The following is a 15,137-nucleotide window of genomic DNA, read 5'->3' as shown; positions in this document are numbered from 1 at the left end:
TCACGTCATGCTTATGCGAATCTGGCTTCTCCCATGGAGTTTGCGTGTCGGAAGCTGGTGGGGAAGGTTGCAAATGGGGATTGCATGGTCCCGAGATAGGGAAACCGTCAAGGGTACATGCTAGTTGCTGAGCACCCAGATTTTGATCACGTGACCATGGGAATGCTGCAACGGTTGTTAAGTGTGAAATGAGTCCCTCTTCTCAGTGCCCGTTGTAACTTTGAACAATCTCTAAACAAATGGTGGTTGAGTCAAGGAATATGTTATGGAATGAGAATGTGAACAAAACAAAGATAATGTAAGGAACGTGACCATTTTCCTCACTTCTAGAAGCTGAGTTTTCTACTAGAAATGACAGCTGGGGCGAAAACTGAATTATATTAGCAGAAGTCTAAAAAGAATCTCCCATAACTCAGCTGAGCGGTGTGTGTGTGTGTGTGTGTGTGTGTGTATGTATGTGCATACTTGTCTTTATTATGATGAAGCTATGAACAAAACAACTTTGTGAGAGTGGTGAATATCTGTAGCTCTGGTGGAGGATGAAGGTGGAGATTCGTTCTCTGAGCTGGTGGGTTGGTTTCCAAACATTTCGTTAGCAGGCTGGGTAACGTCCTCAGCGGAGTTGAGGAGAGGTCAGTGTTACAGGTGGTCTTCTGTTTACAAGGACGTTGGGTGTGGTCAGTAGGTCTGGTGAGGGGAAGGTCGTATCAGCTGAAGGTCTTGTGATGGGTCATGTCAGGTGAGATTCTTGTCATGGGTTAGATAAGGATCATCTCAGCTGAAGGTCTTGTGAGGTGGTCTTGTGATGGGTCTTGTGGGGATCACATCAAGTGAGGGTCCTGTGATGGGTCTTGTGATAGATCAGGTATGGGTTGCTTCAAGTGAAGATCTTGTGATGGGTCTTGTGATGGGTCAGGTGTGGGTCACATCAGGTGAGAGTCTTGTGATGGGTCTTATGATGAGTCAGGTGTGGGTTATCTCACACAAGGGTCTTGTGATGGGTCAAGTGAGGGTCACCTCAGGTGAAGGTCTTGTGAGCGGTCTTGTCATAGATCTTGTCATTGGTCAGGTGAAGGTCACATCAGGTGAGGCTCTTGTTATGGGTCTTGTGAGGGAGTCTGGTCATGGGTCAGGTGAGGGTCACCTCAAGTGAGGGTCTTGTGAGGGGTCTTGTCATGGGTCAGGTCTGGGTCATGTCAGGTGAGCATCTTGTGATGGGTCTTGTGATAGGAACAAAGCTGGGTGATCCAGCGTTGTCTAGATTGGTCCAAGGTGGTTCGTGAAGCTTGAAGGCATCTAAAGATCTACAATCCTCCAATTCACAGATCATTCCAACTTCATCTCTTGGGTTGGGGAATTATTTATTTATTTATTTAATTTATTTATATGCCGCTCAATCCCAAAGGACTCAGGGCGGCGTACAAAATTAAAACAACACTGGAAGTTTTTAAGAAGAGACTGGACAGCCATTTGTCCGAAATGGTGTAGGGTTTCCTGCCCGAGCAGGGGGTTGGACTAGATGACCTCCAAGGTCCCTTCCAACTTTACTACTATTACTATTACTAAGAATAAGACAATAAAATAATTCAATCATACCGCAAGTCCGATCATGTCCCACCCCACCCCCCCGGGGACATCAGCCCCAGGCCTGCCGGAACAGGAGAGTTTTAATGGCTTTCTTAAAGGCCGGCAGGGTGGGAGTTGTTCGAACCTCGGGGGGAAGTTGATTCCACCACGTCGGAGCCACCACAGAAAAGGCCCTTCCCCGAGGGCCCGCCAGCCGACATTGTCTGGCCGACGGGACCTGAAGGAGGCCCAATCTACGGGACCTCACCGGTCTCTGGGAACTGTGCGGCAGTATGCAGTCCTGTAAGTAACCTGGCCTATGCCATGAAGGGCTTTAAAGGTGATAACCAACACCTTGAATTGCGTCCGGAGACCCACAGGAAGCCAGTGCAGCTCACGGAGGATAGGTCACACGTGGGCGTACCTTGGCCTTAATCTTTAGCCTCCCTGTTTTAGCAATATAAGTTCTGAGATAATGGGATCCAGTCCATCATCTCAAGCCCCATGGCAAGATATACCGCTACAATAAAAATTACTCATATTTCATTCCTAAATTGCACATTGCAGGAGGAGGTGTCGCCAGTTAGGTGATAAATTGTGGCTCACGTTTCAGACTGGGTGTGTGCTAGTCTGTGTGTATGTGGTGTGCTATGAGCTAATTACATTGTGCAAAAAGGGGGGGGAATTCAGAAGTTTTGAGAAACTGGAAAGCTTACAATAGTGCAAATGGGGCTGGGGGGCGGGGCTTAAATCCTTATGCTTTGAAATAATTTGTATTTGCTTTATCATCCCAAATTCCTGTTGGGATATTCCTGTGAGGATATTCAGCCCAGCAAACCAAGTCATCAATAGCTTATTTACAGATTACAGACGGGAGAAGGGCTAGACTGTCAAAAGAGAAAAATGTCTTTTCAAAAGCGATGCAGCTGATATTAAAAAACAAGAACAGCCCTGAAGGATTCCGTCAATATGTTTCTTTTCCTTGCTTTGGCAGGAAAACTGCTCAAGAAATTCATTCAGTGCTTATTTGCTGTCTCCTTGAATTAGAATATCAGAATAGAATATAGCTGGAAGGGACCCTGGAGGTCTTCTAGTCCAACCCCCTGCTCAAGCAGGAGTCCGTATATCCTTCCAGACAAGTGGCTGTCCAGTCTCTTCTTTTTTTTTTTATTGAAAAATTTTTAAAAACTTTTACAAAGACAGAAAAAAAAAACAATGACAACTACAATAAGACAAAAAAAAACAATACAACCCTCCCCCAACCCCTCCCAAATCACCCCCTCCCTCCCCCCCCCGAGCTTCCCAGAGCAGAATATAGGCTTAATTAAAAGAAGTTAACAAAATTATAAGATAATTACGAACAAAATATATATGAATAAAAAATTATAAACCTTAAAAAGAAAAAATATTTAAAAAAAAACAAAGAAAAGAAAAAAAAAGTAGAGTTTTTATACAAGTTATAAAAAAGCTAAATGGTATTTTTTTCATATCCAATTTAAATTGTATAAAATTTATCCATTTTTCCCATACAGCAAAAAATTTCTCTTGCGTTTGCTCTTTTAAGAAAGCCGAAATCTTTGCCATTTCCGCCAAATAAGATACTTTAAAAAACCACTCTTGCAAAGTAGGCAAAGATTCCTTCTTCCAATATTGACCTACTAGCAGCCTTGCGGCTGTAATCAAATTCAACATCAATATAACCTCCTTAGCATCACAATCAGTAACAATACCAAGCAAAAACAATTGTGGAGTAAATTTTACCCTCTTTCTAAAAATTCTCTGAATGTTCCACGTCCAGTCTCTTCTTAAAAACCTCCAGTGATGGAGCGCCCACGATTTCTGGAGGCAAGTCGTTCTCCTGATTGTTCTAACTGTCAAGAAATTTCTCCTTAGTTCTAGGTTGCTTCTCTCTTTGATAAGCTTCCATTTGTTGCTTCTTGTCCTGCCTTCTGGTGCTTTGGAGAATAGCTTGACTCCCTCTTCTTTGGGACAGCCCCTGAGATATTGGAAGACTGCTATCCTGTCCCCCCTCGTCCTTCTCTTCGTTAGAGTAGCTATACCTGGCTCCTGCAACCGTTCTTCATCTGTTTTAGTCTCCAGGCCTTGGATCATCTTAGTTGCTCTTCTCTGAACTTTTTCCAAAGTTTCAACATCTTTTTTTTTTTTTTTTTGTAATGTGGTGACCAAAATTGGCTGCAGTATTCCAGGGGTGGCCTTACTAAGGCTTTATAAAGCGGTGCTAATATTTCAGGTGATTTTCTATGCCTCTGTTTATACAACCCAGGATTGTGTTAGCTTTTTTGGCTGCTGCTGTACAACGCTGGCTCGTGTTTAAGTGATCGCCCACTAGGACTCCAAGGTCCCTCTCACAGTTGCTGTTTTTGAGGCAGGTCTCACCTAATCTGTACTTAATCCTTTGATTTTTCCTGCCTAAATGTAAAACTTTTGCTTTTCTCCACATTGGATTCCATGCTGTTGGATAGGGCCCTTTATTCAAGTCATTATTACAGCTATCACTGGAAGGTCCATGCAAAATTCTTGTCTTGTATGCCTCTGCGACCTCTACTATTCCAGGATGAGATTTATAATCTCAGTCTTCCCAGTCTGGAAGGGAACCGTCAGGATAAATGGCCTCTCTCCTTCAGGATTGTTTGCTGTTGTTTCTCTTACCCTTCTTCCAGAGATTATAGCCCGCATGAACATTTGGAGGGCAGCTAACTAAATCTAATTTTTGAAACAAGGTCATGTGTAGTTCATGAGTCTTGATGAACTAATATTTATTTCATGTCTGTCAAGAGGGCAAGATTGCCTTGTCTGCTGTGCAGGCGTGAAATTCCGTATCTCAAGGTCTACATTTAACTGGAAAGTTACGACAGTGCAAAATAAAGTTCCAAATTATAGAATCATACAGAGGGAGGGAGGGAGGGAGGGAGGGAGGGAGGGAGGAAGGAAGGAAGGAAGGAAGGAAGGAAGGAAGGAAGGAAGGAAGGAAGGAAGGAAGGAAGGAAGGAAGGAGCTTGGTGGTTTTTTTGCAGACATTTCATCATCCCACTGGGTAACAACATCAGTGCTAGAAGGAGGTAGGATTTGTGGAGAGGCGGAGGAGGAAGAGGAGGGAAGGAGGTAGAAGGGAGGAGGAAGAAGAGGAAGAGGGAGAGGGAGGAGAAAGAGGACTGTGGGGTCCTTGGTGCTCTCTGAGCTTGGTCATTTTCTTCTAGGCGTTTCATTACCCAACTAGGTAACACCTTCAGTGCTGAAGGGAGTGGGGTTTGCAATTTCTAGCACATGATGTTCCCTAGTTGGGTCATGAAACATCTGCAAGAAAACCACCAAGCTCAGAGAGCCCCAAGGACCCCACAGTTCAGCCCTGAGCTACGAATCTTTTCTTCCATCGGTGCAATCCCCACTGGATCAGAAGGCTGGCATGTCGACACCAGCCGTGCAAAAGCGTTTTTCACATTCTGCCTCCTGTCTTTTCTTCCTTTGGGCCACTCAGTGGACGGCAACTGGAATGCCTGGTCCAGCTGGAGCTCCTGTTCGACCTCCTGCTCCAATGGCACCCAGCAGCGGACACGGGAGTGCAACGGACCCTCGTACGGAGGGGCGGAATGCCAGGGACCCTGGGTGGAGTCCCGGGACTGCTTCCTTCGGCAATGCCCAGGTGGGTTGCATGGGGACCCCCTCCCAAGTGGAGAGCTTTGATGACCAGGGGTGGGGTGAGGAGGGTGGCTAAATACATTTAAGAGAGAGAGAGAGAGAGAGAGAAAGACAGACAGACAGATAGATAGATATGAAAGATAGATAAGATAGATAGGTAGATAGAAAGATAGATATGAAAGTTAGATAGATAGATAGATAGATAGATAGATAGATAGATAGATAGATAGATAGATAAATATGAAAGATAGAGATGAAAGATAGAGATGAAAGAGATGAAAGAGATGGATGGATAGATAGAGAGAGAGAGAGAGAGACAGACAGACAGATAGATATGAAAGATAGATAAGATAGATAGGTAGATAGAAAGATAGATATGAAAGTTAGATAGATAGATAGATAGAGATGAAAGATAGAGATGAAAGATAGAGATGAAAGAGATAGATAGATAGATAGATAGATAGATAGATAGATAGATAGATAGGGAGAGAGAGAGAGAGAGAGAGACAGACAGACAGATAGATAGATATGAAAGATAGATAAGATAGATAGGTAGATAGAAAGATAGATATGAAAGTTAGATAGATAGATAGATAAATAGATAGATAGATAGATAGATAGATAGATATGAAAGATAGAGATGAAAGATAGAGATGAAAGAGATAGATAGATAGATAGATAGATAGATAGATAGATAGATAGATAGATAGATAGGGAGAGAGAGAGAGAGAGACAGACAGACAGACAGACAGGATAAATATGAAAGAGAGATGAAAGAGAGATAGATACATAGATATGAATGATAGGTAAGTAGGTAGATAGATATGAAAGATAGATATGAAAGATAGATATAAAAGATAGATATGAAAGATACGAAAGATAGATATGAGAGATAGATAGATAGATGTAGGTAGGTAGGTAGGTAGGTAGATAGACAGACAGACAGAATAAGAGAGATAGAGAGATACATGTGGAAAGAAAGAGACACACAGAGTTGAGTTGTTCGGAGAACTGGCTGAACCCATGTTGCTTCCGGAAGTCCATTCTAGGCCTTGGAGGCCTGGAGGAGGTCTCCCAGGCCTAGAACGGCCCACCAGAAGTGTGTGGATATCACTTCCGGAAGTTCGTTCTAGTCCTCGGAGGCCTGGAGGAGGTCTCCCAGGCCTAGAACGGCCCACCAGAAGTGCATGGATGTCACTTCCAGAAGTCCATTCTAGGCCTCGGAGGCCTGGAGGAGGTCTCCCAGGCCTAGAACGGCCCACCAGAAGTGTGTGGGTGTCACTTCCAGAAGTCTGTTCTAGGCCTAGTGGAGGCCACCCAGGCCTAGAACGGCCCGCCGGAAGTGCATGGATTTCATTTCTGGAAATCCATTCTAGGCCTGGTGGAGGCCTTCCAGGCCTAGAACAGCCCACCGGAAGTGCATGGATGTCACTTCCGGAAATCCATTCTAGGTCTCAGAGGCCCAGGCCTGCATCTATGCAGAGAACCGGACGTTCAAGTATTTGAATCCCACCACTGGACGTAGGTACACTTTCTCATTGAGGCCAGGTTATTTTCTGCTCTTGTTCGACATAGAAATATAGCTGTGATGACCCAGAAGAATTGGAGGACTCAATGATCAGGAAAACAACATTTATGTTAGTCTGTTGTGTCTTTCAAACGTAAATTGGCCTGTGTTCTTTGAAAAGCCTTCCTCCCATTCAGAGACATCTCAGTCTAGCGCCACCTGGTGTCTACACTATATTAATGACACCCTCTTTTGGCCTTTGGGAAAATACAGGAAGACACATCACTTTGAAAGTTTCCCTTTCCCATAATATATCTTCTCTAAAAGCAGAAATTCCATGCTTCTGATAAACGGACAAACACTGACATTCCCTAAACTCCGCTGAAGAGATTACCCAGCCTGGTAACAAAAAAATTTGGAAACCAACCCAACAGCTTCACCCTTATCCTACCCCCAAGCTGCAGATATTCACCACTATCACAAATCTCTATCCACCATCTATATCTGTTTGTCTGTCTGTCTATCATCTATCTATCTGTCTACCTATCTACCTATCTACTGTCTTTGTGTCTGTCCATCTCTCTATCTGGCTGGCTGGCTGGCTAGCTGGCTGTCTGTCCATCTATCTATCTATCTGTCTGTCTGTCTGTCTATCATCTGTCTGTCTGTCTGTCTATCATCTATCTGTCTATCTATCTACCTGTCTTTGTGTCTGTTCATCTATCTATCTGTCTGGCTGGCTGGTTGGCTGGCTATCCATCTGTCTGTCTGTCTGTCCATCTATCTGTCTGTCTGTCTGTCTATCATCTGTCTATCATCTATCATCTGTCTATCTATCTTATCTGTCTATCTATCTATCTATCTATCTATCTATCTGTCATCTATCTATCTATCTATCTATCTATCTATCTATCTATCTATCTGACATGACTTCCCCATCACAAGAACTACAGACCACACGAAGCCGTAGACACAGAAGACCACCAACACTGACAGCCCCTAAAGTCTCCGCTGAAGACTTTACCCAGCCTGGTAACAAAACATTCCAAAACCCACCCACCAGCTCAGAGAATGAACCTCCACCCTCATCCTACACCTGAGCTCCAGATATTCACCACTATTGCAAAGAAACAAACATGTAGCTGTGTGTCTGAGCTCACAAGTTAAGAATTGGTGACAACCTGCCTGGAAGATCTCCATGAAATACAAGGAATGTAGGTTAGCTTGGAAAGTTGAACCAGCACCCTGGAAGAAGAGGAGGAGGAGGAGGAGGAGGAGGAGGAGGAGGAGGAGGAGGAGGAGGAGGAGGAGAAGAAGAAGAAGAAGAAGAAGAAGAAGAAGAAGAAGAAGAAGAAGAAGAAGAAGAAGAAGAAGAAAGGAGGAGGAGGGGGGAGGAGAAGGAGAAGAAGGAGGAGGAGGAGGAAGAGGAGAAGAAGAAGAAGAAGACAGGAGGAGGAGGAGGAGAAGGGGGAGGAGGGGGAGGAGAAGGAGAAGAAGGAGGAGGAGGAGGAAGAGGAGAAGAAGAAGAAGAAGAAGAAGAAGAAGAAGAAGAAGAAGAAGAAGAAGAAGAAGAAGAGGAAGAAGAAGAAGAAGAAGAAGAGAGGAGGAGGAGGGGGGAGGAGAAGGAGAAGAAGGAGGAGGAGGAGGAGGAGAAGAAGAAGAAGACAGGAGGAGGAGGAGGAGAAGGGGGAGGAGGGGGAGGAGAAGGAGAAGAAGGAGGAGGAGGAGGAGGAGGAGGAGGAGGAGGAGGAGGAGGAGAAGAAGAAGAAGAAGAAGAAGAAGAAGAAGAAGACAGGAGGAGGAGGAGGAGAAGGGGGAGGAGGGGGAGGAGAAGGAGAAGAAGGAGGAGGAGGAGGAAGAGGAGGAAAAGAAGAAGAAGAAGAAGAAGAAGAAGAAGAAGAAGAAGAAGAAGAGAATGTGAAATCAGGAGATGAAGGTATCCATCAGATCCCCAGAGTTTATTTTAATTTATTGAATTATTTCCCCCATTTTCAAACCACGCCTCTCCCTTGCAGAAGGACTCCTCTGAGCTCAACTCAAACGAATAAAGGTAGTCCTTGAGTTACAACCACAATCCAAAATTTCTGCTGCTAAGCGAGACATTTGTTAAGTGAGTTTTGCCCTATTTTGCAACCTCCCCTGCCAACGGTTCTTAAGTGAATCACTGCAGGTGTTAAGTTAGTAAGAATACCAGAACCGCTGTAGTAACAGAATCTTGCAAACCCGAACGTGCTTCCCCCTCCCTCACTTTCAATCAATCAATCAATCAATCAATCAATCAATCAATCAATCAGAATAGGGCTGGAAGGGACCTTGGAGGTCTTCTAGTCCAACCCCCTGCTCAAGCAGGAGAAACCTATACCATTTTACACAGTGCTTAAATGAACCTGGCTTCCCCATTAACTTGGTTTGTTTGACGGTCACAAAAGGGGATCACGTGACCCCAGGACACTGCAACTCTCGTGAGTCTGAACTTTGATTGTGTGACCACGAGGATGCTCATGGTTGTAAGTGTGCCAAAAGGATCAAAAAGTCACCTTTTCAGCACCGTTGTAACTTTGAATGGTCACTAAATGTACTGCTGTCAATTGAGGACTACCTATAGGGCATGTAAGTATTGATGGAGATTCTCAGTCATCCAGGTTCATCCCAGAAGTCCTTGAGGGAAGAACGGAAGAAGCTCCTTGAATGAGAAGGGAAACGTTTTCAAAAAGAGGAAAAGCAAGAGAGTCCAGTTGCCTTTTTTTTTAAACACACACACACACACACAAGCATGCACTTTTGGCATTGACTTGAAGCCCAATATATAAGCTGTACACATTGGGGATGTAGGCCTGGTGTTCTTTCTGCCTTCTTTGTCTGTAGGAAGGTCACAACTACACTTCTATCCTTTTTCTCCTTCCGCTGCAGTGGACGGAAAATGGCAGGTCTGGGGTCCTTGGGGAAGCTGTACGGCCACCTGTGGAGGGGGGACCCAGAAACGGGACCGGGTGTGCTATGGTCCTTTCTTCGGAGGAGACCCATGTCAAGGTCCCAAAGAGGAGTTCAAGCAATGCAATGAACGGAGATGTCCAGGTAAGTGGACGATGAGGATGATATGATCTCTTCAGTTGTCTCCAACTCTTGATGATTCTGTGGGCCAGGTCTCTTCATTATTCTATTCTATTCTATTCTATTCTATTCTATTCTATTCTATTCTATTCCATTCCATTCCATTCCATTCCATTCCATTCCATGCTATGCTATTCTATTCTACTCTTCTTCATTATTCTATTCTATTCTATTCTATTCCATTCTATTCTATTCTATTCTATTCTACTCGTCTTCTTTATTCTATTCTATTCTATTCTATTCTATTCTATTCTATTCCATTCCTCCATTCTATTCCATTCCGTATTTTCTATTCTATTCTATTCTATTCTATTCTATTCTATTCTATTCTATTCCATTCCATTCCATTCCATATTTTCTATTCTATTCATTATTCTATTCTATTCTATTCTATTCTATTCTATTCTATTCTATTCTATTCTATTCTATTCTATTCCATTCCATTCCCATTCCATTCTATTCTATTCTATTCTATTCTATTCTATTCTATTCTCCATTCCATTCCATTCCATTCCATTCTATTCTATTCTATTCTATTCTATTCCATTCCATTCCATTCCATTCCATTCCATTCCATTCCTATTCCATTCCATTCCATTCCATTATATTCTTCCTATTCTATTCATTCCATTTTCCATTCCATTCCATTCCATTTCCATTCTATTCTATTCTATTCTATTCTATTCTATTCTATTCTATTCCATTCCATTCCATTCCATTCTATTCCATTCCATTCCATTCCATGCTATGCTATTCTATTCTACATTATTCTATTCTATTCTATTCTATTCTATTCTACTCGTCTTCATTATTCTATTCTATTCTATTCTATTCTATTCTATTCTATTCTATTCTATTCTATTCTATTCTATTCTATTCTATTCTATTCCATTCCATTCCATTCCATTCCATATTTTCTATTCTATTGTATTCTATTGTATTCTATTGTATTCTATTGTATTGTATTGTATTGTATTCTATTCTATTCTATTCTATTCCATTCCATTCTATTCCATTCCATTCCATTCCATTCCATTCCTCCATTCCATTCCATTCCGTATTTTCTATTCTGTTCTGTTCTATTCTATTCTATTCTATTCTACTCGTCTTCATTTTCTATTCCATTCCATTCCATTCCATTCCATTCCATTCCATTCTATTCTACTCGTCTTCATTTTCCATTCCATTGCATTCCATTCTATTCTATTCTATTCTGTTCTGTTCTGTTCTGTTCTATTCTATTTTATTGTACTCTTTTTTCATTATTCTATTCTATTCTATTCTATTCTATTCTATTCTATTCTATTCTATTCTATTCTATTCTATTCTACTCTTCTTCATTATTCTATTCTATTCTATTCTATTCTATTCTATTCTATTCTATTCTAGTTGCAGGAACTGGGTATGTCTAGTCTAATGAAGAAAAGAACTAGGGGTGACACGATAGCAGTCTTTCAATGCCCGAGGGGCTGCCCCAGAGAATAGGGGGCTGTTGACCTATTCTCAAAATAGGGCAGGACAAGAACTTATGGATGGAAACGAATCAAGGAGAGAAATTTCCTAACGGTGAGAGCAATCAACCAGTAGAACAGCCTGCCTTTAGAAGTCGTGGGTGCTCCATCACTGGAGGTTTTTAAGAAGAGATTGGACGCCCACTTGTCTGAAATGGAACAGGGTCTCCCGTTTGAGCACGGGGTTGGACTAGAAGACCTCCAAAGTCCCTTCCAACCCATTTATGCTACGTTCTATTTGGTGGGGATGCTTCAGTTGAGATTCCTTTACTGAGCAGGGAATAGATTTGGGGCCCCATGTAAAGCCTTCCACCCTTGGGAGCCAAAAAGGAAGACGCTCCTCTGAAACTGCATTGCTGGAATAGACGACGAAATGGACCTATGGAGGTTTCACAGAGAAACACTGCTAGTTCTGATAAGTGTCTGCGGGGGAGTTTGAATTGATAATAATAATTCAATTCTAAATGTTGCCTTTTTGGCACCAGGCTCCAAGTGATATATTTTAGAGTCTTCTGGGAAGAAAAAATTAAATTTGTCTTCCTGGAAGCTACTCAGAGCTGTCGTAGTTGTACCACTCTGATCTCTCTCTCTTTCTCTCTCTCGATCTCTCTCTTTCTCTCTCTCTCTCTTCACTTTCTCATTTCTCTCTCCCCTTCTCTCTCTCTCTCTTTCATTTTCTCTCCCTTTCTTTCTCTCTTTCCCAGTCCCTCTCTCTTTCTCTGTATTTCTCTCATCTCTTTTTTCTCCTTTCTTTTTTCTCTTCCATTTTAATCTCTTCTTTTTCTCTTTTTTCACTCTTTCATTTTCTGCCCTTTTTTCTCTCCTATTCTCTTTCTCTCTCATTCTTTCTTCTCTTTTCTTTTTTCCCCATCTCTCTCTCTCCTCTCTCTTTGTCTCTCTCATTTTCTCTACCTTTCTTTCCCTCTTTCCCTCTCCCTCTCTCTTTCTCTTCTTCTTTCTTTGTCTCTCTCATCTCTTTCTCATTCTTCTGTTGTCTCTTCCATTCTCTCTCGTACTCTTTTCTTTCTCTTCTCTCTCTCTTTCTCTCTCTGTGTCTCTCCTTTTTTCTCTCCCTTTCTTTCTCTCTTTCCTTCTCCCTCTCTTAGTCTCTTCCTCTCGCTATCTCTCTTATCTCTCTTTCTAATTTTTCTCTTCTATTCTCTCTTACTCTCTTCTCTTACCTTTCTTTCTTTCTTTCTTTCTCTCTCTCTCCTCCTCCTCCTCCTTCTTCTTCTTTTCCTCCTCCTTGTCCTCCTCCTCCTCCTCTTCTTCTTCTTCTCCTCCTCCTTCCTCCTCCGCTTCTTCTTCTTTTTCTTCTCCTCCTCCTTCCTCCTCCTCCTCCTCCTCCTCCTCCTCCTCCTCCTCCTCCTCCTCCTCCTCCTCCTCCTCCTCCTCCTCCTCTTCTTCTTCTTCTTCTTCTTTCTTCTTCTTCTTCTTCTTCTTCTTCTTCTTCTTCTTCTTCTTCTTCTTCTTCTTCTTCTTCTTCTTCTTCTTCTTCTTCTTCTTCTTCTTCTTCCTCTTCTTCCTCCTCCCCCCACTCTTCTCAAACTACCAATAACTTTTTGCATCCGGAAAGGATACTGCTTATGGTTGCTTGCTAAAACAACCCATCTACAGCTTTGAAAAATGAGGTGCCCCTTTGTTATTTCCAAATGAACACCATTGCACGCTAATGAAAAAGAAATGCACCTGATCAAAACTATAATCCCAACCAGCTTTTTAAAAAAAAATAACTAGCAGATCTTGCTTAACCTCCTGGCCCAATTGCTTTGGGAGGTTGTTGGTCCTCACCACTTAGGGTCATCCTGATCTCCAGGGGGATGCTGTTCCACAGAGCAGAAACTGTGTGATGGAACATGGTAAGGAGATGGATTCCCAGGCAGGTGAATTCAAGAGGCAACTCAGCTCAGATATCGTGTGTGAGAGAAAGAGGGCGAAGACATCCCCTCCCTAACAGTTCCCAGAATATATTATAGATGAAGAGAGTAGAGTGTTCACTCTGGCAAGATTCTGTCTATGGGTGTGAAACAATAAGGAACTCAACTTGGAAGAATCCCCATGTGTCATTCTTTTGGGGGGGGGGGCTGACACAGCAAAGGCATGACTCCTGGGTCCAATGAGGTGACATTATTCGATGGAAAGGAGTTGGAACGTGTCCTCCTTGCTAGATCTGGTGGGACAAGCAGAGACAACACAGAACAGTCCTGGGAATCTTGTGGGAGCTTGAATAACCAGCACCTTGGATGACCCTCGGATGCTCACTGACAGCCAGTGCAGCTCTCTGAGCAACGGTTTTTATATGACTGTAATAATAATAATGAAAAATCTTTAAAAATATCTGCAGTGTTGCGTTCTGGTCCAGCTACAGCTTCCAAATTATCTTGAAGATTAACAGCATGCAGAGCACATTACAGCAATCCAAATGGAAGGTGACTAATGCATGAGTCACCAAGAAGAAGATCTTCTGGACTAAGAACAGGCGCTGTGGGTAGCCAAGGCAGACCTGTTCAAGGCCACAGTTGCACTCTGCGGTCAAGAGATCTCTGTGTCCGGGCCCACTTCAAAACCTCATCCTAAGAAAGCAGAACTTGTGGAGGCCGTTTCTTCCAAAAGGAACTTTTATTAGGAGAAGCTGACTGCAGGCATAACAGACAGGATCTGAGGGTTTTCCCACTCAGATCGATAGGTTAAAGGAGTCCCAAGTGTGCTGGTCAGAGTATATAGCTATCTTAGGAATTAAGAACTGGCCCCTTAAGGGAAAGCCTTCTGGGTAATGTAGTTTAAGTTGCCTGGTCATATCTGTGTTCGGACTGGCCACTGGGAGGGACTTCTCATTGTTACCGGATTTCCTGGCTATGTGCAGGCCAGCAAGGTCTTTATGAATTCCAGCCACGAGAACTGTTTGCTTCATTAGCATGGAAGAAACTATCTCTATTTACCTATATGTTGGGATACAGATTATGCAAATTATGTCAGAAGAATCCCTACACCAACTGTTTAGAGGATGCCTGACGAATTAAAGTAATCTACATGAACCCTTTCCGTGGAGTTAATTTGTCTGTATTAAGTAATAGCCAGTTCCCTTTGCTTGTAACAGACCAAGCAAACCCTACCCCAATAGTTCAGGCAGGAGAAGAAGCAATGGATGGAAACTAACCAAGGAGAGAAGCAACCTAGAACTAAGGAGAAACTTCCTGACAGTGAAAACAATTAACCAGTGGAACAACCTGCCTCCAGAAGTGGTGAATGCTCCAACACTGGACGTTTTTTAGAAGAGACTGGACAGCCATTTGTCTGAAATGTTATAGGGTTTCCTGCCTGAGCAGGGGATTGGACTAGATGACCTCCAAGGTCCCTTCCAACTTTATTATTATTATTATGGATCATCACACAGTCAGCCAGATGTTCAGACTGGATTTGGTATTTTGTCTACCTATCGAGTCCTTATCCAGGACCTGGGATAGGCAGATGTGGATGTTTGATGGTATTACAGATATCGTCGCAGGATGGAAGCAGTTCCTAATAAGGCCGCTTTTTGCAATTGACTAATAGCGAATTTGTCAATGCCAATGGTGTTCAAGTGGTGCTCCAGTTGTTTTGGGATTGCACCCAAGGAGCCTATTACTATTGGTACTACCCTTGCTTGCTTTTGCCACAGTCTTTCTATTTCTATTTGTAGGTCTTTGTATTTTGTTATCTTCTCCAGTTCTTTCTCTTCTATTCTGCTATCTCCAGGCACTGCCACGTCCACTATCCAGACTTTTTTGTCTTTCTTATCGACAATT

At 42.9% G+C, this 15,137-nt stretch overlaps 1 protein-coding gene across 10 annotated transcripts in view; it reads left to right on the top strand.

The window, feature by feature from the left end:
• The window catches only part of ADGRB1 (adhesion G protein-coupled receptor B1), a 281,838-nt gene that overhangs the window by 99,586 nt on the left and 167,115 nt on the right, over nucleotides 1–15,137 (top strand). For 8 of the 10 annotated variants that reach the window (XM_039357090.1, XM_039357091.1, XM_039357089.1 and 5 more), the window contains 2 exons: nucleotides 5,054–5,227; nucleotides 9,641–9,805. In XM_039357090.1, coding sequence (XP_039213024.1) covers nucleotides 5,054–5,227; nucleotides 9,641–9,805 — 339 coding nt within the window. The remainder of the gene's footprint in view (nucleotides 1–5,053; nucleotides 5,228–9,640; nucleotides 9,806–15,137) is intronic. The other 2 variants (XM_039357092.1, XM_039357084.1) reach the window with 1 other exon arrangement.

Source organism: Crotalus tigris, unplaced genomic scaffold (genome assembly GCF_016545835.1).
Source record: "Crotalus tigris isolate CLP2741 ecotype Arizona unplaced genomic scaffold, ASM1654583v1 scf7180000018864.669028, whole genome shotgun sequence".
NCBI lineage: Eukaryota > Metazoa > Chordata > Lepidosauria > Squamata > Viperidae > Crotalus > Crotalus tigris.
Note: the sequence above shows the minus strand (reverse complement) of the source record. Positions and strands in the feature narration are given on the sequence as shown.